Source organism: Harpia harpyja, chromosome 5 (genome assembly GCF_026419915.1).
Source record: "Harpia harpyja isolate bHarHar1 chromosome 5, bHarHar1 primary haplotype, whole genome shotgun sequence".
NCBI classification, from domain to species: domain Eukaryota; kingdom Metazoa; phylum Chordata; class Aves; order Accipitriformes; family Accipitridae; genus Harpia; species Harpia harpyja.
In genome coordinates, this window is record NC_068944.1 from 45,865,640 (window position 1) to 45,892,302 (window position 26,663).

At 37.5% G+C, this 26,663-nt stretch overlaps 1 protein-coding gene across 2 annotated transcripts in view; it reads left to right on the forward strand.

Annotated features, from left to right (window-relative positions):
* Positions 1-26,663, forward strand: part of ZFHX4 (zinc finger homeobox 4) — a 152,653-nt gene that overhangs the window by 106,929 nt on the left and 19,061 nt on the right. For both annotated transcript variants that reach the window (XM_052787380.1, XM_052787381.1), the window contains exons 5-7: positions 18,934-19,050; positions 25,303-25,436; positions 25,585-25,785. In XM_052787380.1, coding sequence (XP_052643340.1) covers positions 18,934-19,050; positions 25,303-25,436; positions 25,585-25,785 — 452 coding nt within the window. The remainder of the gene's footprint in view (positions 1-18,933; positions 19,051-25,302; positions 25,437-25,584; positions 25,786-26,663) is intronic.

Here is a 26,663-nt window from a genome sequence, read left to right on the forward strand (position 1 = left end):
AGAGATTTCTCAAGAATATTTGATAAGCTTTTATCTTCTTTTTATAAAGTAGTGTTAGTTCAAGACAAGCTAGATTTAAGCAGTACAAGATTTGCTATCCAGGGTAAGAAACAGGATATTAGTGTTTATGTTACTCAGCTATATTAGGTGTAGCTGTGAATCAAATAATTTTATCCTGGCGGCTTCAAAACCTAAAATGTTCATCTGTTGGTCCCTCTTCCTTTATTTCATTGAGCTGGTTAAGTAACAATAACCTAAGCTGTATGTTTAGTTTTCATAAAGATTCCAGTGAAATAAATGCATTATAGATACATAGTGGCTGAGCTAATGCGTTTTTCTATCTATCTGACATATTATTCACCATTGGGGGATATATGTGTTGTGCTGTTTTTCATTATTCGGTTACATTCCATACAGACTGATTTCCACAGAACCTCTTAAGTCTTCTAGATATATCTGCTGACAACCCATATTGTTAGAAATTTTTAATCAAAAAAAATTGAGCTCAAATACTGTCATGACAATTCAGAGGTAGAGGTGCTTCCAACCTACTTCTATCAGAAATCTTGGCAGCACACATGATACCTGAAAAGCAACGTTATTGGTTGCAATGTGGACAACATGGGGATTTTTTGACTTAGAATGTGTAAAATTATTTTCCCCAGTGCTTTTTGTTTACCCTTGTGATTTGCAAGACTTACAAAATTATTGGAGAGACAAGTCCACCTCCTAATTCACTAGTGTAAAGGAACAGACTTGAGAAAGCAGCGCAAATGTCAAGCACTTCTGAGAGAGAGCAAATCCTGTGATGGGTGGTACTGATGTTTTACAACTGTTGAAAAACTTTGAAGGCACTTTTGCAAAAGTGGCGTAGCAGTTGTGATATAGGAAGTAACCTAAAGATCACTGATAGACTAAGAGCTGATACGGTGTTTTAGGAAGATATTAGGTTTCTTACATAAGCTATGATGGAGAAGGTGAGAGTATCACCACATTGATTAATTTTAAGGCAAGTTAGAATTAGAAGGGTCTTTCAATAAGGCTTTCAGAAAGAAAGATCTCTTGGTTAATTCATGTTCAACTAAATTGATACGGTTCTATCAAAATAGCAGTATATCATTTCATGGATATCGTGAAAATTATGAGCATCCTTAATTTAGTCTTCTTTTTTTAGTAGGAAATTTAATGGGATCCCCTTTTGGAAGTGATTGAAAATTCACTTAAAATGGGAACACAAATAAATATTCAGCCTTTGCTCAAAAATGACAAAGGGAAAGCCTTTCCACAGAAAATTGGTCATAGCTTTATTAATACAAACAGTTAACTACAAACAACCAAGGTATTTAGTGCCTGAATTTGTAGTTTGTAAGATGGCGTCTTGCTGTAACATTAATATTGCTCCCCAAATCCTGCAGCAAGATATCTGACTAAGGTACCCAAAGGGCAAAAAAAGTCAGATTGCTCACAGGTGCCAAAGAATCTGTTTACAGCCAGCTTGCTAGAAAGGAGTGAAATCCACTTTGCTTGCAACCATTTTCAGTTTGGGAGGTAATACATCTGAAGCTTCTTGAGGTCTAAATATTGAGGCATAAAACCATAAATATGGGAGGAATGATAGAAATAGTGATGTCTGGCCCAGGTCAGGAGACAGGGGCCAAGTTCCTAACTGTATCTGTGGCTTCCAAGAGGGTGAGCTGGCTCAGGGTTTAAGTTGGTGTTTCTGGAAACTAAGAATTAGGTATGGCAGTTTCTCCAAAAATGGACACAAACACAGGCACTACTGTCTTCCTGCTGCATTTAAGGTACATCCCATCATATTTTTCTAGACCCTACAATAACAAATGGAATTTCTGGTTTTGTTTTCTTGCACTTGTAGGCTTTGATAAATGTTACATATTTTTCTGCTGTCCATGTCCAATTTAATCAATATTACAAGTGCTCCCTTGTGGTAGGTGGAACGGTGGCAATAAAGTGAAATTTCCACAGCTTTTACCCATTGAAATTCTCAGAGGGCAAGATTCTTTCAAACTTAACTTTGCTTCCTCTGCAATAGATTTAATAGCTCCATTCAGGAAGAAAGTTCAATGTGCTTTCTCATTTTCCAAATGTAGATAGTAAACCAAGCTTTATTCTCTTTCCAGCTCTTTAAGAACTTTTAACTTTTTAATATTCTTTTACTATGAACATTAACAAATGTACTTGTCTCCAGAATTGCACTGATGTCCCAGCGTGACTCTGCATTTGAAAATGGGGGAGTTAACTGAGGTAAATTTCAGACATTCCCAAGATTTTTGAAACTGGTGTAATTCAGGTCAGCTTCAGGCTATTTGGAATATCTTATTCTACACACAGGAATTGCTAATGTCCACTTTGAATGAACCAGCTACATTGGCTCTGTGCCACTGGGCATCCTTTTCATTTTAAGGCTTTCCTCCCAGCCATTTAAACCATCTTTTAGGCATCTGTGTGCTGCTGAAGCAATGAAAAACCACCTTATCAAAACCTAAGATCTGGTCTTTAGTCCCAGAGTTCATTATAATAGTTTAGAACTTGTGTTGTGTGCTTCTTGTTATTTTGGTGTCCTCTATTACAAAGAATTACTGTATTGTCTTCTTCCTTGTACAATGCATCATTTGGGCTCAGCAGTCACTAGCAGAGTTCTACTTCATTCTTCATGACTGATTATTTGTCTTATTAAATTCTCCCCTAACAAAGAAAAGCTTGAAACACTGGAATCGAAATAGATAGAGGAATGTTCGCACTTCTAAGAAGATATACCACCAGTTCTAGCCTTTATTTATACTATATTATCATTTTTGTTGCTATTACGCTTTTTCAGTGAGAAATAAACAAACAGTAGGAGGAATATTAAATAAGGGGTTTAGGCAAATTAGGTTAGATGAAGAAACGATAAAAAAGATTCAACACGATTCAAATGAAACAGCAGGGTTCTAAATGATACTGTACATCTATAAAACTGTGTATGTTGCTTCACTGTTACTTGGTAGGCCAACTGTTTTCATTTTATGTACCATAAAATTATTGTAACTGCATTTCTGCTTAAGCAAGGGTGGGGACACTTTAAAATGGAACAGACTGTGTAGTGTTTTCTTAATCATAGGAGCCCTAGAATAATTATCAAACAGTGTTTTCCACAGAGTTGATCTATAATTCATCTGAGGAAGAAAACATCTTTCCAATAAAAGATTTTTTGTCCTCAATTTTTCAAGGGTTTCTTTTTATTATTGTCATTAACCCAATTATCAAATTTCACAACTTCTTCATTTCTCAACTACTTTTTTCACATGCTTGTAGCTGGAGGGAAAAAACATAGGTGGAGACATTCAGTAAAAAGGTTTTTACAAGGGTTACAGTTTTTCTAAGTTACAGCCAAGGGAATTTAATTGGGGGAAGGTTTTTGGAGGGTGGCTTGTATTTTTTGACAGTTTGTAATATTTTCAACTCTATAACTCAACAGTCATGAGACTGCATTAAAATTCCTGAGATTTATAAAGCAGTCAAATTTGAATTATCTGTGAATAGATTACCTGGGTTGTGGCTTGACCGGAGCCCATCTGCTGCCCACACCACTGGCTGCAGCCCATTGCTGCAGAATACATGACACAAAATAAATATTGCTCTACCAGGCCTGCTCTGCTCACTGCGATTTAATGCCCTTCCTTCATTCCATAGGTAGCTATTTACAAGTGAAAGTAAGTGAATTACTTCAAAAGTGAATGTACTAAATGTGTTCTTTTAGTGTAGTTTACATATGGTTTTGCTTTATTTAAGTAACCCCACCCCTGTAGTACCCTGGATAATTGTGAGTTGATTATAACACACTTGGGTTTGAGTTTTAGGCTTTCTTTTTGCTCAAGCCTTTAGAAATGATGTTGTTTTTTGGATTGTTTCTTCTTCTTCTTCTTCTCCTTCTTCTTTCCTCTTGTTCTGTTTTCCCCACAACTACGACATAAATTTATTCTGCTTTGTTATCAAGTGAAAGTTCACATTCTTGCATAACTCCATAAACTGAGATTGTGAGTATAGCACCCATCATGAGACTTTCAGTAGAAGTTCCAAAAGATGACCACTCTTCATACATTTCTGCAACAAGACATGTCTTCCATGGTGCCAGCCGTAATGCACATCTATAACATAGCTCGCAGAAGCACCCTCCTTGACTTTGATGGTTGGAGGCTAAGCAGCAGCTCTTGGCTTCCAGTAGAGGGCCATTCTTTGGCCATGAGTGAATGAATGACAGAAGTAGGACTGAAAACAGTTTTCTGTGAAAACTTTTCTATTTTGAGTGAAGGAATACATGAAATAATAAGTCTTCATTAGAGTTTGATCAGCAGCTGCTTCTAGAAGCAATTCATTGAAAGCTGCTGAACCTGCATGCTGTCTTTGAAGTATTTAGCAATTTTATTTTCATCTTTGATTTTTATTTTTCCTATTAGAAACGAGGGGTTGAGTTCAAACTTAGTTATGCTGAGTTTATAGTAGTCTCAAGTGATACTTCTTATATGATTTTTAATGGCTAACTTGCAAGGAAGAAGACCTAGTTGAACCAGATTCCATTTTCAGATTGTTTCTCTTAAAGGTATGGTAGCTGATTTTTCAGAAAGGGCTGAAATACATTCCAGGTCCCCAAATGGACCTTCAGACCAGTCCTGTTTCTGTGTTATTTGGAAAGGCAGCACGTATGGGCTTGTCATATCTCATAAACACTGTTGGAATAGTATTTTCTTTCTATTTTAAAAATTGACTTAAAATGCCTTAGTTAAATAAAGGTAAAAATGATTTTTGTTACACAGATGCCTGAATTTTCTTATCCCAGAGATGCAAAATAGTTTTACTTAATCCCATGACTGATGAAATACAAGTGTTCAGCTTAGTTCTTTTTTTCATGTTGAAGCTAACTTCCCAAGTTAGGACCAAGTAAAAAGTTGCATACTTCTCCTGATTCCTTGTTTTCCCAGTATCTAAGTCAACTTGTCAATTGATTCTTCTTTCTCTCTGTGTGTGTATATATATATATATATATATGAACAAAATATTTTAACTTTTTTATGAAGTTCAACTTTGTGAGGTGGTATCCAAAAGCAGCATGCTGTATTTGTATGCATAGATCTTGGAAGTGGCACAAGCCATGCAATCAATTTGACCTTAGGTATACTGCCAGGCTGACATCTTAGGTATACTGCCAGGCTGACATCCTCTGAAGATACAGAAACATGCATATGGTCCCTCTTAGCCATCAGCTAAAACATGGCATTTGTTCGTATGACAAATTGTGTGCTGCACATGATGGAATGAGTGAGGAATGTCACCTCATTGTCACATGCAGTCCAAAATAGATACTGACTCAGAAAAGCCTTGGATGAAGAGTCTCTTCCTATTTCCTCATCATTTGAGAATATAACCTGTATGTTTATCTGTGCTGATGCTGGTATTGAGTATGTCAAGTATGCTGAGCTGACCAGATGTAGGAGCTTTCACAAAGCACCTGGATGAATGAAAATGGCAAGCTGATGACTAATTCCTGCCAAAATAGTGTTCATATGAAATCGATAATGCCCCATTTAATCTCCAGAACAAATTCTGAGGAGAAAGCCCATGGCATACCTCTCAGTTCCCCAACCTGTGCTTGTGGGACAGAGGCTGTTACAAATACAACAGGCAAACAAAATCTTGAATCTATTTTCTGCAGTGAGTTGAACCAGAGCACTGGTTCTTAACCATAAAATACATTTTAAAAGGTTTCATGAGTGGCAAGCAAATAAATATGTTGTACATATAGGAAAGAAAGAGGATCTCTGCCCAACCTTCTTTGGGGTACTAAAGGGAGTATATCTTGAAAAAGGGGTGTTTAGAAAAGTGTGGTGCCTGCAGTAGTCGCTTCATCCTGCATCCTCACACAGTTATCTGAAATGCTTGTCCTGTCTTTCATGTATGCTCCTCAGAAATGTCCCCAAATCATCAAATCTGACTGACTGGAAAGATCAGCAATGTAAAGGTAGCTAACTAGGACTGCGCCTAAAAACCACTTGGTTAATTTTCAGAGGATTTATTTTTTAAAAAAAGATTCATAGAAGCTCTTTAAAAAATATATAAATCAAACTCTTTTACCCATATCTTAAAAAGAACTCAACATTGTGTGCTCAGATGCTGCATGAGACTAAAAATAGAAGTCTTTAAAGATGCATGGATTAACTATACAGAAAGCAGCAGGTTTTTTGTTTTGTTTTTTTTTTTAATGAAGGTGCCTAAATTAATCTTGCTCTTATAATAAGCAACTTCATAGGGGTTTTTTTTTCTGATTTTGGAAGTTATTTGCTGCTTACTTCACATCATGTTCCACTTTTCAAGTGAAATACTACTATAAAAGGGGTGGCTATTATAATCCCCAGACCTCAAAGCCCAGCACACATGGTTTTGTGAACACATGATTTGAAGTGAGTGGAACTTTCTCAATGTATTTGTAGGTTAGTGTGTATGGACGATATATGTTTTATGAGGACTATAAAATCTGCTTAAAGGCCAGGTGTTGACCATCTATTTTGCATTGGTAAAAATCCTCTGTGCCTAATGTATGGGGTTTTGCTAATTTCTCTGAGACTACGTAGAGTCTTGAAACTGCTCTGCTTTCAGTCCATGGGTGCTGAGATAACACTGAGTACTTCTGGAAATCAAATGCTGCATGTTCACTTAAGCCCATTTTTCTGTACAATGACCTCTGAAGATTTGAACTTCTGTGAATACCCTTACTCAAGCAAAGCCAATCCATGCCAATACTTTAAAAAGTCCATTTTTTTTTCCATTCTTCAGCTTAGTGATAACTGTGGAGCTAATTTATGCTGAAGTCATCAAAACATCTTGTTTCAAAAAGAAAACAATTTTCACAAATATAGCACATCTGCCCAACTGTAATTGTGTCTCATCTTTACTTGTCTCTTTCCATCATAAGGGAAGCTACAGTATTTTTTGTAATTACAACATGCATGAATTAACTAGTGTATGTCTGAAAGCAGTGTTTGCAAACTCTAATAAAATTATTAAATTTCATCAATACTAGCACAGACATCTGCCTGTATCTAGAATAAAAAGAAGACACTCTACACTCACTATGATACTTGCTAACTACAGTTACTGTGCTATTCCTGAATTCCTAACTCCTGTTCCTAAATCCTATTCCTAAATTAGCTAAGCCTGGGTATAATATGGTAAAGTGAATCAGTAAAATGTTACACTTCTCTATGAGGGTTTATTCACACCACCCCTGTGAACTTCAGCCTGATTTGTGCAGGAAAATCCTTGTGCATTACCTTACAGTCTACCCTTATGCATTTTATGACTTTATATGTTACAGATAATATTCAGATAACAACATCTGTAAATATATACTGCTTGTTAATCTTAGATGCCTAAACAAGAAAACGGGAGGTTAATATATTGATACAGTAGAGCTGGTCTGCTTCTGCCTCTCAGAAAAGCCACTTTCACAATCAAGGACTAATATACGCTGTAGTACCTTAATTCTGCACCATGTGTGTATGCATGGAGATACGGTCTGTAATTACATGGTCACATTGCATTTTCCCCTTGCCTTTCTGAGTTTACAGAATAGAGCTGCATGGGGTTACGGATGAATCAGTGCTGTGCAGGGATGGCAGAAACTGTCTTTAGAGCCTTGCTGTGTTTGCTGAGAAATTCAGAAAGTGTGTAGTGAAGGAGGCTGGGGATGCCAGGGAGGGAAATAATGGGGTATGTTTAAGACAACTGAAGAATTTGCTTCCATATCTGTCTCTGCTGGAGAGAGCCTATTTTTTTATCCTAAGCAGGTCACCTTACCCAGACTTTTCATAGGAGTTCACTGACTGTGTGGCCTTCATTTTCCGAGTGCTTGATTTGAGGCTGTACTATAGTGTTAAATAAGTGCTGAACACACAGAGCTGCAAATGAAAGCAATCAGTTGTGTGTTTTGAGCATATTAAGTGCTATATATTGCTATGTACTTGGAAAAAATTGGGTCCCATCTGTATCAAACGGGGTTCTCCAAGTTAGTAGATTCTTTTAACCTCAGTTTCTGTATGCCTCCCCTTTCTGAAACTGCAAAATTGCCTAGTCATCTCTTAGGACGTAATGAAGATAAATTCATTAATGTTTGTGCAGCAATAAAAAGTCAATAATGAAATTAATAATTTGGCTTTCAGAATGGGTTGAAGAGATGTAGTAAATAAAACATGTGGCCCCATATTAAACAGTGAGAAGGAAACAAAGTCCCGAATAGCTTTTCACTAAATAAGTATCAATAGTTTTGTGCAGTGAATAAGGCAAGAGGCTTTGCCATAAGGTAGAGCTTGATCAGGAAATTAAAGATTGTGTCACAAAGGAAGCATCTTGATGTATTTTTTAAAATACTAAAGTATTTTACTTCTGTGATATTATTAATGGTTCTAAAAACGTGTGTGGGGGGTTTCATCTATAATCCCATAGTTATTTTTTGAAGACTTAAACTTGAAAAAAATTACCATGTAGTACTGTAACATCAGTGGGTTTGGATTTGCTACACAAACCCCTTTTACTAGAGCTAATGAGCCAACTGAGAGTAGCAGAAGGTTTTTGTCCTCTTTGTGGACAAGCACTGGTGAAGCGTAGTGCAGTAAGCCAGAATAAGAATTATAAGACCAAAAAATAAGGGATTTAAATTTGGGCAGTGGGGGACACCTTGTTTGACTCACATTAATTTCTAATCTCTTTGCCTAGTAATCACTATCTTCACCTATCATTTTCTCTCCACAACTATCCTCCCGCTTTTTTTATACATCACTTTTCCCACCCCACCAGTGATCTCTATTTTTCTTATCCACTTCTGCTGCTCGTTCTTCAGATGTCCCTTCTATATTTCTAGTCAGCTCCCAGATCCCTTCCCTATCCAGCCATGCATGCTTCCATCCCTGCTGACTGCCAGCTTTAATATTCCTGCACAAGCCTCTCAGCATGTCTCAATGTCTTTGCCTCATTTGCTTAGTAGATTGCAGTGGTTTGCACTTTTGGTCCCAGCCAGCTCTATCTCCTGAAGTCCAGTGTGGTGCTGGAATTTGGTACACTGCTGATTCTAGTCCTAGTCTCCTGCCTTCTACCTATTTTTCATTTGACCTTCATTGCCACCTCAGTTTCTCCTCCCTTCCCCATGTCCCAGTCTTTCATGTTCTTTTCCTCAGACCACGCTCTGCTTGACTCTCCCCAACTCTTTATCCAACCCTCAAAATCTCCCTTCCATACTTCTTTCACTCCTGCCAACCTACTAGCACAGGGGGAACATGCGGCTCCTGCTCTCCTACAGTGATCAGTTCCCAGTGCACTGCACAATGACAGCCAGCAGCAAAAGTATAATAATAAGAAGGGAAAGTTTGGTTTCACCGTAGTAAGGATAATATAGTTGCAGTCTGGTTGTACAGGGGAGCTGCCAGGAGAATTTGTATTTTAGAAGACCTGTTTAAGCTGCAGTTCCTCTATGAGGATGGCATGGGCATTGGTTAGTACGCATAGGAACTAGGTGAAGAGGTTTGTGTAGGCTCTGTGGGATGTGGCTGAATATGCACTTTAGTGAGCTCTCAGCACTGTGGGAAGTGTTCACTGATTATGGATTCCTAGGAGAATTGCATCTCTTCAGTACAAGCAGCTTTTCTGAGCATGGGTAAGTATAATTTTTCAAAACTATATTGCTTGGCTGAATTTGGGCAGTTTAATCCAATGTGGCACGTGCCAGACATCATCCTGTCTGCCAAATTTTGGGTTCCAGTTTAAAATCACTGAAAGAGTCAAGATTTCCAAGACATATATATACACATATAAAAAAAATCTATTTGTCCTAATCCTATTTGTAAAGTAGCTGAATAATATTGGCTGAAATTTAAAAAAAAAAAAAAAAGCATATGATATCCAACCTACAGCAGAGATTCAGCGCAGATGATTTCAGCCCAAGCACTTGAAGTTTACTGAAGTTATAAGCAAATGAAAAGGTGTATGAATCGTGGGAAGTCTACATTAAGCTTACAAATGGGTGGCCCTATCAACTTGTCTGAAGTCATTAAGAACAAATTTTAAGTTCAGGTTTTGTTCAGAAGCTTTCTCTGAAATATTTTCAGTGCTATCAACAGAGCCACTTCACAAGGCATTTCAGGGTCTTAGCTAAATTGGCACTGTAGATTTGTGCTCATTAGGGAGTTGTGAGTGGGGAGTCTATAGGCAAGGGATGTCCTTTGCTTCCGCAGAGATAGAATTGTATCGCTGACAATGAAAATTAATTTGGGGGGGGGAGGGATGTGTGTTATTTAAACTATGTATGGGAGAAAGAGCATTCAAATTAGACAAACATGTAGGAAAGGTAAAAGTAGTGCAGTATACTGAACAGTGGGAATTAAAAAACTTAACTGAAGGAAAAAGGAAATGAAAGATGGAGGAAAGCATCTAGCATATCGTACTGGTTTAGTAAAAAGAAAAATGGATACAAATAAAGCCACCCATGCCATTCTGTTGCCATGATACAAGAAGCTTTACAGCACGACTGGGTGACCTGAAATGCTTGACTTGGCCCTGGGAGAACCCCTAGATATAACTGGCATTTTTTAATTCAGAAAATCTGTATATGCAGTCTACTGTCTTTCAGTATTTATGAGTCACCCATTATTGTGCTAAGAACCAATTGATACTGCTCATCTTCAGAGTATGCCATGCAAGTGTCTCCAACAAACTTGGCAGTGGACTTGAGTCTCAAGCCTCAGAGTAATCAACAGGATAATGTAATTCCTGACCTCAAACAATGCAGCAAGAAAAGACTAGCTTGAGGTATTGAAGCACAGCACTGAAATTGAAAGGATCCTGTAGGCTATTGTGGATTAAAGGGACAGAGATGTGTCATGTTATGGCTATGAATCCCAAACACACTGAAATACTATGGGTCAGGAACATTCTACAAAACTGCATAATACTTGAGCTATGACACAAAAGTTGGTTATCCAAATTTTCCAGATTGGGATTGGAGGAGGCAAGGGAAGACAGTAACAGAAGGAGATGGGAAACAGCAAGGAGACAGGAATGTACTGCTGTTTTTTACTACTTATGCTAGTTTTGATGAGAAGACTTTTATCCTTTCCTCCTGTCTCAATAACAGAGTTTGACCATGTGACAGTATACTATATTTTGTATAGTACACCTACAGCTGAGCCAGGAAACCCAGTTTTAACAGGAGATTTTTGGAGGAATTTACCATGGAAGTCTTGGTGAAGATTCTTACACATCACTCAACCATTGTGATCTGGGTTGGAGGGGAAGCTAAAAGCACCAGTGTTGTCTTTCCAAAGAAACAAAGACCACTTAATGTAGGCATATGTTAAAGAAGCCAAACTTTTGAACTCCTAAGATTTAAGTGATATTTGCAACAAATAAGTTTGTAAAAAATCCATGGACTGCTATATATGCTATAGAATATTTGTCAGGTAATTGTGGAAAACAAACAAACAAACAAACAAACAAACAAATAAACAAACCCCCAAACAAATAATTCTGTAAAGGTTATATTTTAAAAATTCAGAAAGTGTTTATGTTCAGGGGAAATTTTATTCACTGTAAATAGATCACCTACTTCTGCCTGTGACACTTAACATCAAGAAAGAGGAATATTTAAACTGGAGGGCTGTAGTTAGCTACATGACAAGACGTAGTACAAGAATTTATTCAGGTCAGAAAAAAGTATCTTTAAAAGTGGAAATAAAGCCAAAGTGATGTTAATAAAACTGAACATAGAGGTTGGCTAAGAGGAGCAAATACGTGAAGATACCTAGAAAAGCTAAACAGGAATTGTTAAAGTATCTCTGAAATAGAAAGCCTGCACAAGATTCTTTAGGTCTGCTAGACCACCAGAGGATAAAGAGTCAATCCAAAATGATCCAGAGATGGCAAAGAAAATAAATTCTTTTACTCTAGTATTCTCAAAAGACAAAGGAGAAATATATGTACTAACAGAATTCTTTACAGATAATTTCAGAGACATACTGTTAGTGAGCCAAAAAGAGGAGAATAATTCAGAAAGAAAGTCTGGAAGGTAAATGAGAAGGATTTTACAGTGTATTTCAGAGAGAAACCCAAAACCTGAGTCACTAATAAAATATGTCATTTAAATGACATTTTAAATGAGTTGTTAATTAACATTGTGGGTTTCTCTGTAAATACACTCTAAAGGATTATTCTGGACACTGTGAATGGGAGAGCCAATCTCACCACTTACATGATGTATTGGAAACTCAGCTCAAGTAGGAGGTAGGAAAAAATGTAAGTAAGTAATCAGGGACGGTAGAAGTGTTTGTATATGAAGGGATGTTGAACACACAGATTGAACAGCAACACAGAAAAGTAAAACAAGACTGAAGAAGAGGTATAAAAAAAGGTGAATGATACTGTGAAGATCCCACAGGCTAGAAATGAGCACCCAGTAAACTGGTGAAGGTCATGAGGAGCTTGACTTTCTGAGCTTTGGGTCAGGCTCTTAGGCTTAGGTTCAGCAACCTAAATTCCAGCATTTAGCTGCAGTCTCAAGGTGAAAAGTCTCCACCCCAAACACTAAACTTCACTTTAAAATCCCTCTGTAGTCAGGGAGGAATTGCACAATTCAGCCTATGTAAAGTCTGAGTTGTTTGCCTTGAAGATACCTGTCTCTCCCTCCATAGAGAGGAAGCTTTAGGGGAGTGCTTGAAATTAGGCAGGGTGTATCCAGCACGTGGAATAAGACTTAACAATGAGGTTTAATTTTCTTTTCTAAATAACCTTGATGGAAATGTATTATTCTTCAAGTCAGACAATGCAATTGCTCTTCATGCCTTATGCTGATGGGGGGAACAGCATTTTCTATGAACCATAATGGCAGCCAAAAGAAAAGTACCGATCAGTTGGAAAAGTTAGACTATTCTCAATATAGATTCATGCTTCAATGCCTTTCAAGAGATGGCCAAGTAAGAAAAGTATCCCTTTTTGCATAATAAATGATTAATTGTACATCTCCAATCACATCTGGAAAACATTGCTGAGTTTCATTCTGAATAGCTGACATTCCCTGTTAAAGGTTTTGTCAGCATATGCTTCTTTTGCCTCTTGCAAAATATGTGATAAAATATTAATGTAGAAGTAAACCAACAAAAACACAAAACACAGAGTTTCCTATTTTCTGATAAATCAGTGTGGCTCAGCATAAGCTTACCGACATTTTTTTCCCCACATTTTACACCATTATCAGAGTGAAACACACTTCTTTTCCTGATTTACTCTGAGACTATGGGAGGGCAACTAGAAAGCAGGCAATCCCAGCCAGCAACGAGAGAGAGGGAGAGCTCGCTGAGCAGCAGGACTGGAAAGGACACCCCACCCCTCTAAACTTCTGGGGAGAACATTCCTTTTCCTTCTTCAGCAGCTGAAAGTAGACTGTGGTTAAAGAAAATAATAATAAAAAAAAAGTAGAAAAAACTAGATTAGGAACTAATAAAGTGCTGGGCTGATTAGCTGGTGATAATGAATCTTTTCTACCTTCAGAAACTAAGCAGCAAAAAGAAGTAGGGTAGATGAGAGCTGCCTCTCTCCAGCAGCCAGAGGGGTGAGGCTGAGCATGGCAAGTGGGGAATACTGGCTGCTGGGTGGAGTGGATGGATAAAGTGGGTGTGATTTGTGACACTCCTTGGGAAGGAGCCACCACAGCACGCTCTGTTCAGCCAGCTTTGCAGTTGGCCTCCTCTGACAGTGTGATGCGTTTCAACCAGAAGAAATTAAGCATTAGACTGCTATAAAAATTCAAATTATGCACCACAAACCAAAATGGTACAATTTGATACTAACTGCCAGTTAACACTTTCTGTTCAATATGATGATCATCAGTTAATTATAGGCTTGTTTGCAGGAAGTTCAGCCTTTTAACAGCTATAGTTTTAAATATAACACAGTGATTAGAAACAGTTATTAACGGGTTGGTGCAGTTATTCCCCTTGAGTCCCTAAAGGAGAAATTAGAAATCCTATTTGAAGATGAAATATGACCACTAGAGGATGTAGTCAAGATCCTGAATGAGTGAGGCATACTGTTCCTCACTCATGCTCTGCAAGACCAGCCAGAAAATAGAACAAATACTTTCTGGAATATTTGGGTGGACAAATGGCAATCCAGAAGTCAGGGAGAATTTATCAACCCAGTAGTGTAACTGGGATAGCCCAGAAGTAAATCCACAAGCCCTGCTTTCAGTTAATTTTTTCTTCTCTTGCATATTCTGTGGGGTTTTCCTTATTTTCTTTTGTTAGTTGTTCCTCCTTTCCCTAGATTATCTGTTCCCTCAATCCACCCTTCCAGTAACCTTTGCTAGTGGTTACCTTCTCAACCTGACAATCTCAGTAAGGCATTCACTCTACCAGTTGAACCTGGGATACACCTATACTGGACATTTATGAGTACCTTTGATTCAGCTAGTTATTGAACGTATTGAATAACAAACCCAAATTATTTTTTAAAATCTCTCTCTCATTTCATATTTATTTACTTACTACTTTATGCAATTGATTTTTCCTTTCCCCATCCATCCGGCCCTCAGCCACAAACACTTGCTTAATCTTGCTTTCTCTCTCATAACCACAATTACTCACCCACAACTAGAATATCATGCTTATTTAGGAAATTACTTGCAATTTGGAGAGGAAAAAAGGGATACCAACAACAACAACAACAACAAAATCCAGGACCCAAATAGGAACTACTGGCTGTTGATTGATATATCAGTGATGTAAAAAAAACCCAACCAAAATCAACCTTTGAAAATAATATGTCTTAAATAGACTTGAAGACAGACTCCCAGTGCTGCTTATCAGTAGGGAGAATTCTCTGCTAAAACACAGGGACAGGTGATTGATATGCCTCCGTGATTATCACAATGCATTTAAATTAAAGAAGATTGTTTCAACTCAGACATGTCTTGTTTTAACTCTTCAGTATTTTATTTGAAAAAATATTATTTGCTTCTTTATACCTTCCCTTGGCTATGGTGGATGCATTTGTCCCTTTATTTGCATCTCAGTAAGTCAGGCTTTCTTAATCTGTGTATGAATATTCATCTAATTTTGCTGCTCGTATCTGCTATTCAACTTTGGCTGAGGCCTGGATTTTGCAATTGAAATCATCACACATCTTGGCTTCATTGGGCTGGGGAAGGTCACAAGGGTCTTCCTTCATAAAACCTGTATAGAATTGTGGCCCGAGAGTGTAGATTAACATATTAAAGTATATGACATAGAATATGCAATATACAACATCAGCTGATTAACATTACCTCTGAAGCTTAACTTTTCCATTTTCCCTTATTTTACAGTTTTAGTGCAGACTGCTAACCTCATTTTTGTGTTTAATTCTAAGTCAGTTGTGAGGAAAAAAGTTAATAATGGCTAAATTCAAGAGATCCAACATCAAAAGAAATTTTCAACATTTGGACAAAATAAAACCAGGTGTGAATAAAATATCATATTGCAATAGTAAGTGTTATTAAAGCCATTAAAGTATATTTGAATCCGGTGTTCTATTCATTTTCAAAGCTGACATTTGTAAATGTATATAGGCAGGACTCTTGTAAATTTAAAACAGAGCATTAGGACTTGCCCTGGAATCTGTAGCACCATCATACTGTATTTTGTTGATACATAATAATTCATAATTTTGTGTCTTTCAGCAGGGGCCATCATATTTTTATAACTGAATAGTATCCTTGTTGGTTAGCATATGAAGTAAGAACAAAAATGTTACTAAAAAGAGATGTTTGCAGCATCTTAGCAGAGTTCCGTAGTGTCTTTGATAGCAGACTTCGTTACATATCCTCAGTATCTCTTCTAACGAATGGTCTTAAGGATTCTTTTTGTAATTTGCTAACTGCTTTTAAGTTAGAGTTGTTGTAGTTCCATCTTGTCCCTTTGATAAAAGTCGCAACAGTGTGAATCTTAGACCGCCGTTCTGTAATTTTGAAGGAAAATATGAGAAGTTGTATTATCATTTCTGTCTATGAAATTTATTTCTGAAGTGAATGCCATACATATTTCTGAAATGATTGCCAAATGTATTTTCTAGAAGTGAGTGCCATTGAAAGCCAGGGCAGGCAATTTATACCGTGCATAATAATGATATTAATTTTTATGGTGTGTATAAGTTACATTTTGATTAGTTTTTTGCATGATTAAAAATTTGCAAAGCCTTTATGGCCCCCAGGAGCCTACCTGTAATAAACAGCTCTCACCTTCCAAACCATAAAACAGGTCTGCAGTACTTGAACATTAGAGCTAATTGCCTTGCTACATCAAAGGGAGCACCACAAGACTGAGAAAAATCACAGGAGGGGGGGTGGGGAGCGGGGGGCAGTTTCACCTCTAAAGGTTATGTGTTTGTGGCTTGGTGGAGCCCTGTAAAGTTATGGCCTCAGAACTGCTGTTTGCGATTAAGTTGATGGGGAAAGTCTATCCCGCAATCTCTCCCTGCTGCTGACACAGAGTCTTTGTTCACATTCAGATTTCTCAAACTGTTGCCAGGGTCAGGCTGAGGTCAGGCACCACGATGATGTATAGGAGAACATGTCTGGGAATTTCTCTCACACTTAAAACACATACCAGAAAAACAGGAGAGCACCCTGCAAAAATTGTCTGATGAGACCCAGATGATACTGTAGCTTTTCTTTTAGTACCTTCATAATTTTCTTTCTCTTTGCCTGACACACATACAATGTTTTATTAATGTGTGCCACGATAGCCCTTACAATTTTATGTCCCCTCAAGATAAGGACACTCAGTAGCACTTTGACACTTCATTTTCCAGCCCAGGGGGATTGGGCCAGTAAATCTAGTAAAAGAAGCAATGCGTCCATTCCCAAGGATGAGTCGAAAAGGGATTGCCATCGGCTCCGTGAGGCCACGGGGCCTGACACTGGATACGAGCCTCATGTGTGCGCGCTCGGCTCTAACACAGCCCGAGCCAGGCATGATCACAGGCTCACAGCATCCCGAACCGCACTCCCCCGCCACCCTGACAAACACAGCCCCGCTTCCAGCTGCGACAGGGATGCCTACCATGTTTGATTAGCTATCATCGCGGGAGGGGGCGGGGGACGGGGGGGGGGGCACTAAAACAGCACGAGGGGGGGGGTCCATTCTGATGGAAATTTCTTTTTTATATGCAATTGTTTCTAAAAGAGGGGACCATCCTTCTCCCTCTATTGTTCCAAAAAGTGGACTCCATGCTTAGTCCTAACATGTTGTATTTTGATGTCAATGCAAAACACATTGATCTGTGGTTGAGATTTGTTGGGGGTTTTGGGGGGCTTGGTGGGGGGTTTTTTGGTGGGTTTTTTTTTTGGTTTGGTTTCCAAAATTGTAGCCGTGTTTTTCTCTTCTGATTTACAAAAGGTTTCGCAGAGGGTTGAGAACCGGATAGGTTCGCCACATCGATCTGAGGGTTGTTTGCCTAGGCATACAGTTTCAGTGCATGGCTGGCAAGTGAGGCACTAAGCAGCAATTTTTTTGTGCTCAGCTGCTACATATGACAGAGGATATTTCATTTGGCTGTCAGAATGTTATTAATAAAACATGGGGTGCGAAGAGGGCCACTATTTCCCCTTTCAATCACTATAGCATTTACAATGAAAATTTTATGCAGTGTGTAATTTTCAGTTAATGCTTGACACTTAAAATGTCGGTAGCTGCATTTTGTATGGTTCCTGAAGGGTTAATTGTATCATGTTCCCTGCATAAAAGCTCTGCTTATCAAAAGTGAATAGAAGAGTGTATGCAAATGTGTGTCTGTGACCTTTTGCCTTTCCAGGGTTAATTTATATGGTCATTAAAGATTTTATGAAATTGAGCGGCCTGGTGCTTCGAATCCCATTTTACCTTCACCTCCTAATTTATACAATTCCTACCTGAGCCGGGAAATATGATTTTTATTTTTTTTGTGTGCGGCAATGAAAACAGCATGCTGTGCTGTAGGGAGTTGCAAGTCAGGTTATCTGGCATTACTCAGATTGCTAAAAATTCATTAAAATGTGACATCAGCACAGTGAGAGACAAATGATCACAGGATGAAAAGGAACAGTGGGCCTTTCACGGATTAGTGCTACACAGCCCCAGCATAGAAGCTAACTGCATAAACAGATTAATCCACCAGTAGCAGCATAGCTAAGATTTACCGAATAATTAAATGGGCTTGAGTTACTGTGAAGATTTCCATGTAATCTAGCTGGTGTGAACACGTAAGTGAGGTGTGGGTAATGCTGCTTCCTCAGAAGCCATATACCAAGTTGCATCATTTATCCTGAATGGCTCCCCCTGGAGACAAAATTTGAGACTTCGCCCGCAAAGCCAGAGGTTTATATTTAATACAGTACCTAATACCTAATACTTACTTACTGCAATTAGCGGGATACTGCTGCACTAATAGGATTTATATTTGAATTCCCCCCCCTTTTTTTTAACTCCCCGCCCTTTTTTTTTTGGCTCCCAGATGCATTTTTAGATGTGCTTGCTTTTGTTCCAGGCTGTGTGTGCATGTGCGCGCGTGTATTTTAACACAAATCATTTCTAGCCAAAGAATATGAAATGACAGGCCTTAAATCTGTCACACTGGTGGAAAGCGGGTGCTCTGATAAAGACACGGTCAGAATTTCTGGATAGATTTCGAAATATTGCAACTTATTCGTAATTAATGGCCAACCTCTTTAAAGTGCTGTTCTTTCCCTTTTCTTCTCCCCACCCCTCCTTCCCCCTGTTTTGCCACCCTCTGTTAGTGCTGTTCTTATTACAGGACATATTTTTTAACTGCTTTTAAGTGGTCACTGAGTTTCTTTTCTAAGATCTTTTCTGTGCTTATCCGCAGAAGAACAAGGTGAAGATACAGAAGGGTCTGCTAAAAGTACATCAGTGGCTGTGACTGATGATAAAGACTCAAGTGAGAGAGACAATAGTGAAGGCAAAAAATCTAGTAAAGACTCTGGTAAGATGCTAGAATTTTGTTTTCCCCCTTTTTGTAACTTATGAAATGTTCTTTCATTTTAATCTGTCTGGACATTCCCACTACTATTCATTTCATGTGCATTTTGCATGTGATTTCTATCAGTAGCCTCCCATTGACCTATTTTTAATCATAACCATCTGACAGGATAGATGCGGATAAGTTGAAGAATATTACAGGACGACCAGTGAGATTATTTTTTAATCAAATCAGTTTGTGTGCTTGTAATTTTTTAAGCGCCTTTCATTAATCTTAGCTGTACTTGTGATTCCTCTGATGGCATATTAATTTTTCATAAGCATAGGATTAGGTACCACTTGAATTTTTTCTTCAATCAGGTTTTGCCCCCCTTTTAACCCAAAGAATGTGGGGGTTTTTGTTATTATTATTTTTTGCTCTTGCTCTCTGATCAGTTACTCCCAAGAATCTGGCCTCTTCCTGGGCATTTATTTGAGGCATTTTGAAAAAAATACACAAAATCCAGTGAAAAAGTTTACAGATGATTCAGCCTAAGAAAGAGGAAATATCATTGAAAACGGATTATGGGTTGGGTAATTTTGATCTCCTGGAATAGACAAAGCCCAGTAATGAAAGCTACTGTCTTTGAAAACAAAACCCCTATGTCATGACATTTACTTGTGCACAAACAAACCCAGGGCCAGCATCTGGTGTAGATACCCAAGGCTTTTTCTGTGTTTGATTTGGCAAATATGTGACTTCATCCATGCTTTTTATGTATGAGATGGAAATCTATGGTCACAATGAATATTACATTGGCTACTTTTGCCGCACGCTATACCTAGTTACATTATGTTGGATTCACTGAAGCAGAAGAAGTGCTGAAACAGGTTGAAGCCTATTAGTTTCAGGTAGTCATATATCTTTTCCTTGTATGCCAATGACAGCAGCATACAAAGGAGGTTGTATTCTCCATAAAGACACATAGTTGTAGAGAAAATATCATTTTACGTATGAGTTTCTTTACACCTGAATTCTCCCATACTGTAATTTGTTCTTTACATATTAAACACTTCTGGATTTATTTCAAAAACAAATTTATAGATGGCCCTTTCCATGCCGAATCAATTCAGAAGGCTGACTTAAAGATTAAAGCTTCCTTTAAGTTTGCTTGTTGATGTGCTGAGGTCAGTACCCATCACAGTTTAGAACCTCGGCTGCTCTTCAGTCGCTTTATTTTTTGAGATCAAGAGAGTGAAGAAAGGCCGATGATGACAAGGATGATGTTGAGCAAGAAAATGTGCTGTGGTTTAAAATACATATCCCCCTTGGCTGGCTCTCTGATTTGGTAAATACTGTCTGCAGTGCAGTAAAGCCATGCTCCCAGGCCAATATAGATGTTCCTGTGCAGTCTCATCAAGGGCTGTCCTGGACACTCACCGGGAGAGAGGTGACAGCCACCTCCAGCCCCCATTTCCTACCATACACTCTGCCTAGGGGATGCTGTAAACTGCTGCAGGGAGTTTATCAATCAGCCCTCTCTTTTTCTTAGGCAGGTCCATTTAGAGTTGTTCAAGAAAGAATACAGTATTAAAGCTCCAGCAAAATAAATGATGGAATCTAGAAAAAAATACTGAAGGGGAATTCTCAAAATTCCATCAGGATTAGCCACTCATAAGGGCCAAGTTTAATTAGGACAAACCTATATCCAGATGCCTACTGGGTGCACTACAAAAAAACAGCATAATTGTTCTGCATTCCCGTGCCAGCAATTACACAAATAACTTTGCAGTAAGATTCATATAAAAACAAGGGCTGAAATACATGATTGCCTTTGTGCTTTGCAGAAAATAGTTTGTACTGTAAAATCCTAAATCTTTTAGAAACTTTTATTTTCCTAATCTAAATTAATTCCACCTATGTAACATTCAGACCATCATCTTAATTTTTACTCAGCTGACAAGTATTTCTAATGACTGCATAACTGCTTGTGTACAATTGAATGTTAATTTGGGCTTTCTCATGAACTGAGTGTTGCAAGTCTTGCCAAAGAAATCTCAGGAAAACCAATAAATTAATCACAATACTAACAAGTTAGACGGGAAAGTGGTGTGACCCCTCTTTAGCATAGAATCTATTAGACAAGAAAGGATTAACATGTATTTAGTAAGAGTATGTTTGTGTAAGCTGTTGTGCTGTATTGCTTACCTTATCTCAAGGAGTAGAGCTTTCAAAATGAGACTTGGCAATATGCAAGTTATATTTGTTGAATATTCATTCAGAATAGAAAAGCCTGCTAATGCCTCATTTATATTGTCATTTAAATCTAGTGCCACTTTAGATTAATTATAATCCAAATTACAGCTCTATGTAGTGCAAGAATTAATATGGAATTTATCCAGATTAATACATTTGCATTGAAAATGTAATATGTCTCTGCCATGGCTAAGGGGAGCACTTTTTAATAAGGTAGTAAACATGAGGAAGGATGGAAATTAACCTTCATTATTGCAATGAAAATTATCTTTTCATTCTACTCTAATTAGAAAGAATACTCTACCAGTAATTATAATTTTAGAATTATTTTGAGGCTGAATAACATCATCTGATGTGTCAGAAGTCTTAACTTATGCAATCTTTATCAAATACATAGATTCATAAACAAGTAAATACTATTTCGATTATGGCTTTTCCAGTTTTTTTTTTTCACTAGCATATGTATTTTATTAACTTTCTCCTTCTTGTTAGTCACACAAACATTTTTATTTTTATTTTGGGGTTTCAAAAATGTTACAAAGGTGATGACATCTGAATTGCAGTGAATTATGTCATTTGTATATTAGCAATCCTACACAAGTTAAATAATTCTGTAACTGACAGACAATCATTGACTAGTCTATTTCATGGTGCTTATTTATAATTAAACTTACTTTGTGAGCTAAATGTATTGAAATTACATTAGTCATCTAAAATAATGCTGCGTATTTTATATTATAAAATGAATTGCAGTTGTGTTTCACAATTAGGAAAAAAACCAACAAATAATGTGTCTCAAGAATAAAAAGTGCGCATTTAAAACATGAATAACAACTAGATTTAGTCTTTTCCTACAACTGCCTAGTAAGAATAGCATGCCAGTGGAACATCTAGCTATAAAAACAGTGCCACACAGCATGCTTGGGACCATAATATTTTCTCTCCTTTCTCCCTCCTCTTTCAACACCCTTCCTATAAGACCATAACTTTGTTCAGCCTCCCTACAGGAAGCTGCTTAAAACAGTGAATTCAACACGGAAAGCAGAAAGTTGATACAGCAAGATGAGGCACTGAGTTGTAATAGCTGGACCATTGCGTAAGGAGCCAACCTCTTTTGTTTTTGGCACGTATACTCTGGCTTGGGGAGGGTTCGGTCCTCACCATGTGCAGGGGCGAGTGGCATCCCCATGCCAGAGGGAAGAATCGACCTCCTTTTTTTTTTTTCTGCAAAGCTCACCAGAAGTCACGGACTCAGTTACTTTACTATAGGCCAGATGTAACTTTGGTTGCTTAAGAAGTAACAGTGCTTGGGGTTGAATGAATCCAGAGCAACAACAACAACAAAACCAACAAAGCCTCTGTAAATTTCGACAGTTCATATAAATATCATAGTAAACATAATAAAAAGCTGTGCTTTGTTATGCATTTATTGACCCCAGCACAGTGTTTTATAACTCTATGGTTTTATTATATTAACCGCAAAAGAAAATTTAACCAAAAAACCCCCTTGTTTTTATAGAAACAAGAACTATGTGTTTCATGATTATTATAGGCCCTTTGAAGTAATTAAGTTATTCCATCCTGTGGTGGAAGATGATATGTAATATTAACCCTGTGCGTACCCAGGCGCACACAGAATGTGCTCCACGGTAAATTTCACTAGCAGTTAAATACCACTGCTAAAACACATTTAAATGCATTTGCACAAGTGAATTTAGGAGCAGAATTTGGATCCTAATTTCTGTAACAACGTGTTGAGAACAATCTAGCATGATGAGGGGAAGAGAAGGTGGAATTGGTTTATTTTGGTTTTGAAATTCAGCTTCCTGTATAACAGTGTCCGTTTACACCAGCTGAGATTTTGGCCAATTTGTCTTTAAAAAAAAAGGGACGTTTTAAAAGTGACATATGATAAAGGTAGGAAACAGTAGTCAACTGTTAGACGTTTTTGACAGTTGGAAATGAAGAGAGGTTAATAATTTGAACCTATCCTTCTAAAACCTGAGAAGCAACCTTTCTCTGTTAATATAGTATGTCACGTTTTTACTTCCCATAATTCTCACGGTTAAGACATTTAAATAATAATGGTGTATTGCCAAGTAAATACAGATAGGCCAGGGAGTACTGTATTATATACTGAAGTGAGTAATAAGATGGTGCCTTATGTGATGGCATCATGTAGATTTTGCCTTTAAGCATCGCTAGTCCTTCAGGTCGTTGGCACAGCACTGGCTGAGCAGTCTAAATGAGGCCTCCAGGATCGGTTCCTGAGAGTGTAAAAATTCAGTGGGGCTCCAGGAGGCAGCTTGTTCAGATGTTAAACTGATGTTGACAAACTGATACCGATGTTGACAAACTGGTCATTAAAAGTAGGGAAATATGGCAGGAATAAACTTTAATTTGAGCAAGAACATGCAAAAATTACTGGTCTAAATTACAGCAAAAGAAATAATTAGCAACTTAGGAATGAAAAACAATGTGTGGGAAAATCACCATTAATGTGTAAGTCATAAAATATGTTTATGTTTTTTTTAAAAAATGCCCTTCAGAAAATGTCCCTGTATGATTCAGTTTTCAATTGTTTATTATTGTACCATGAGGATTTGGTATTTACCTTGAAAACTGTTCTCTTATTTTACTTCACTTTAATGTTGCTCTTGTAATATCCAATATTGCACAAAGTCTATATGAAAATAATAAGAATAAAAAGTTCTTGGGTTTGTCTACAGAAATATACAAGTATTTTCTTTGTTCATGTTTACTTTGTTGCCAAAACATCCATGACCTTATTTTTAAATTAATCCTAGGTTATTGTGCAATGAGGTGCAATTTGTTCATTTATATGAACCTTATGTGGATTGAAAAAAATCAAGATAAATCTTCATGCACAGCATACAATCAGATTACCCCTGGACTATATATTTACGTTGGGTCTGATAGCAATCAATGGTTTAGCTTCATTGCATTTCAAGATGTATTTGCACCCAGTGTCCAGTGATAGTGTCCTCACCCTGGAAATAATTTAGTTGCAAATTGACTGGAAGATGGTGAAAATTGAAAGTTAAAATTAGAAATACTCATAATAAACAGCAGAAAAAAGGTCAGATGATGCCGCACTATGATGAGATTGGAATGGTTGGTAAATGAGGTTTTGTGTTTGTCGTGAGATGTATGTGACATGCCTACCCAATGCTCTTGTAATATCCAGCCTAGCAGAAGAGATTATCTGGCAAATTGACGCTGGAAAGAATTTTCTGATGGACTGGGAAATTAGAATTGCACTCTTTTCTTTGATGTGTGCAAGACTGGGCCGCATTACACAGCTAGTTCAGGCATAATATTAAATATAGTATTTAATACTTAATAGTAGAACTATCTATAGAAAACAATCATTTTCTGGTTTTGATCACAAATGCCAGACTATAAAAATTCACAGTGTAAACATCTAAGGCAATCCCAAACGACTGATCTTTGTATATAATTAATATTAAGTTAGCTCTGAAATCCTATTCTCCACAGTATTTCTTTTAAAGCCTCACTATATTTAGCTTCAGAATTGTAACCAGGCAGGAGTTATCAAAACAGCACAATAATCATATTGCTCAGACAGTTTAGAAAAGAGAGAGGGTAATTAAACAGCAGCAAATTAATTATTTTGGAAAACAAGATTTTTAAGCAAAAGCTGATTTGTTTTAATGTAATACACAAATTCATACTGAGCTACTAAAGAAAGAACATTATTGATTAATCTTTAAAGGCAACCTAAGGTTATCTAAACAGCAGAGAAGAGTCCATTTTTAAATGTATTTGTAGAGTCTCCATCAAGGATAAAAGTGTATTTTCACCTTTGTGCTTACCAGAGTTGTTTTATTCTTTATATTTATATTTTTTCTCAGAACTTAAAAAAAAAAAAAAAAAGACCCTCAAAGACAATACAGACCTTTGGAATCACAGCCTCTTTGTAAACCAGGATATTTTAAAGTTTAAAATATGTTCTTAAAAATTATGTTTTTGGAACAGGAATAGTCACACCAGAGAAGGAACCAAAATTGAACACTGTGGTAGGGGCACAACAGCTTCTTCTGGCAAAAGAAGAGGATGGTGCAGCTAAAAAATCAAAGCCTCCAGAGGACAATAAATTTTGTCATGAGCAGGTAAAAGAAAATGTAACAATTTAATTGCATTCTAGAACTCTTTCAAATAACTCAAGAATGAAACAGAGATGATATGCCGTTGAAATAGCAATATCAGCAAGTTACAAAAAGCACACTGACTAATAGCCTTCATCTTGATTTTTTTCAGTTCTATCAATGTCCTTATTGTAACTACAATAGTAGGGACCCAAATCGTATCCAGATGCATGTCCTGTCACAGCATTCAATGCAACCTGTTATCTGCTGCCCCCTCTGCCAGGATGTCCTCAGCAACAAAATGCATCTCCAGCTTCATTTGACCCATTTGCACAGTGTGTCCCCTGACTGTGTGGAGAAACTGCTCATGACAGTAAGTGTTCCAAATACTGATGCACATGCTACAGAAATGTACTTGGGCCTCTGGGCAATGTACTTGTCGTGACATAGTATTCAGGTAGCCCGAGGAGAGGAGGGGAGTGGGTCAGGACTCTGAGGTTCTGTTGCCAGCTCATCCAGTGACTGACGTCCCTTGGGAAAATGACTGAAGGTGGATTTCAAAGATGCTGAAAACCTGCAGTTCCTCATTGATGTTAACCTTGGAAAAATCAAGCCTGTCCATGTCTCTAAGTGCACACCTGCAAATTGGGTCTAATAATATCCAGGTCTCACAGGTATTGTGACTTCTGTTTGTAAAATAATAGGAATTCCCTGCAGAATGTAGTTCCCAAACGCAGAAGAATTCCTACGTATAGCTGGGCTGTACTTGCATTTTATTACATGAAATTCACTGTAAAGTATCAATAGTGATGCTAATTGGAGAACATGATTATCTTATTGTACACGATGTCCTGTTTCTTACTTTCTGCCTCTGTATAAAAGACCTTTTAGTTCTTTGTGAATAAATGTGAGTATGAAACAGAAAGGCAAGTCCAAGAATAGGTAGGAATCAAGTTAGGTCAGTTCTCTAGGATATGGAATATCTGATTTCAGGTACCTACCCTGGATCAGGCAGGGACTTGAACTGGCTTCCCCATGATTGGGATGAATGCTATAACCCGCAAACTATTTGGAGGATGAAACACATTCCAACCTCACCAGGAGAATCCCGTTCTTTACTGCAAAATTGTACAAACCATGTCAAAATAATAAATTTATCTGAAAAATAATGACTCAGCACCATTCAAAACAATGTCAGTAAAGACACAATCAGATCTAGAACGTATTCATTATTACAGTATAGATTCAGTT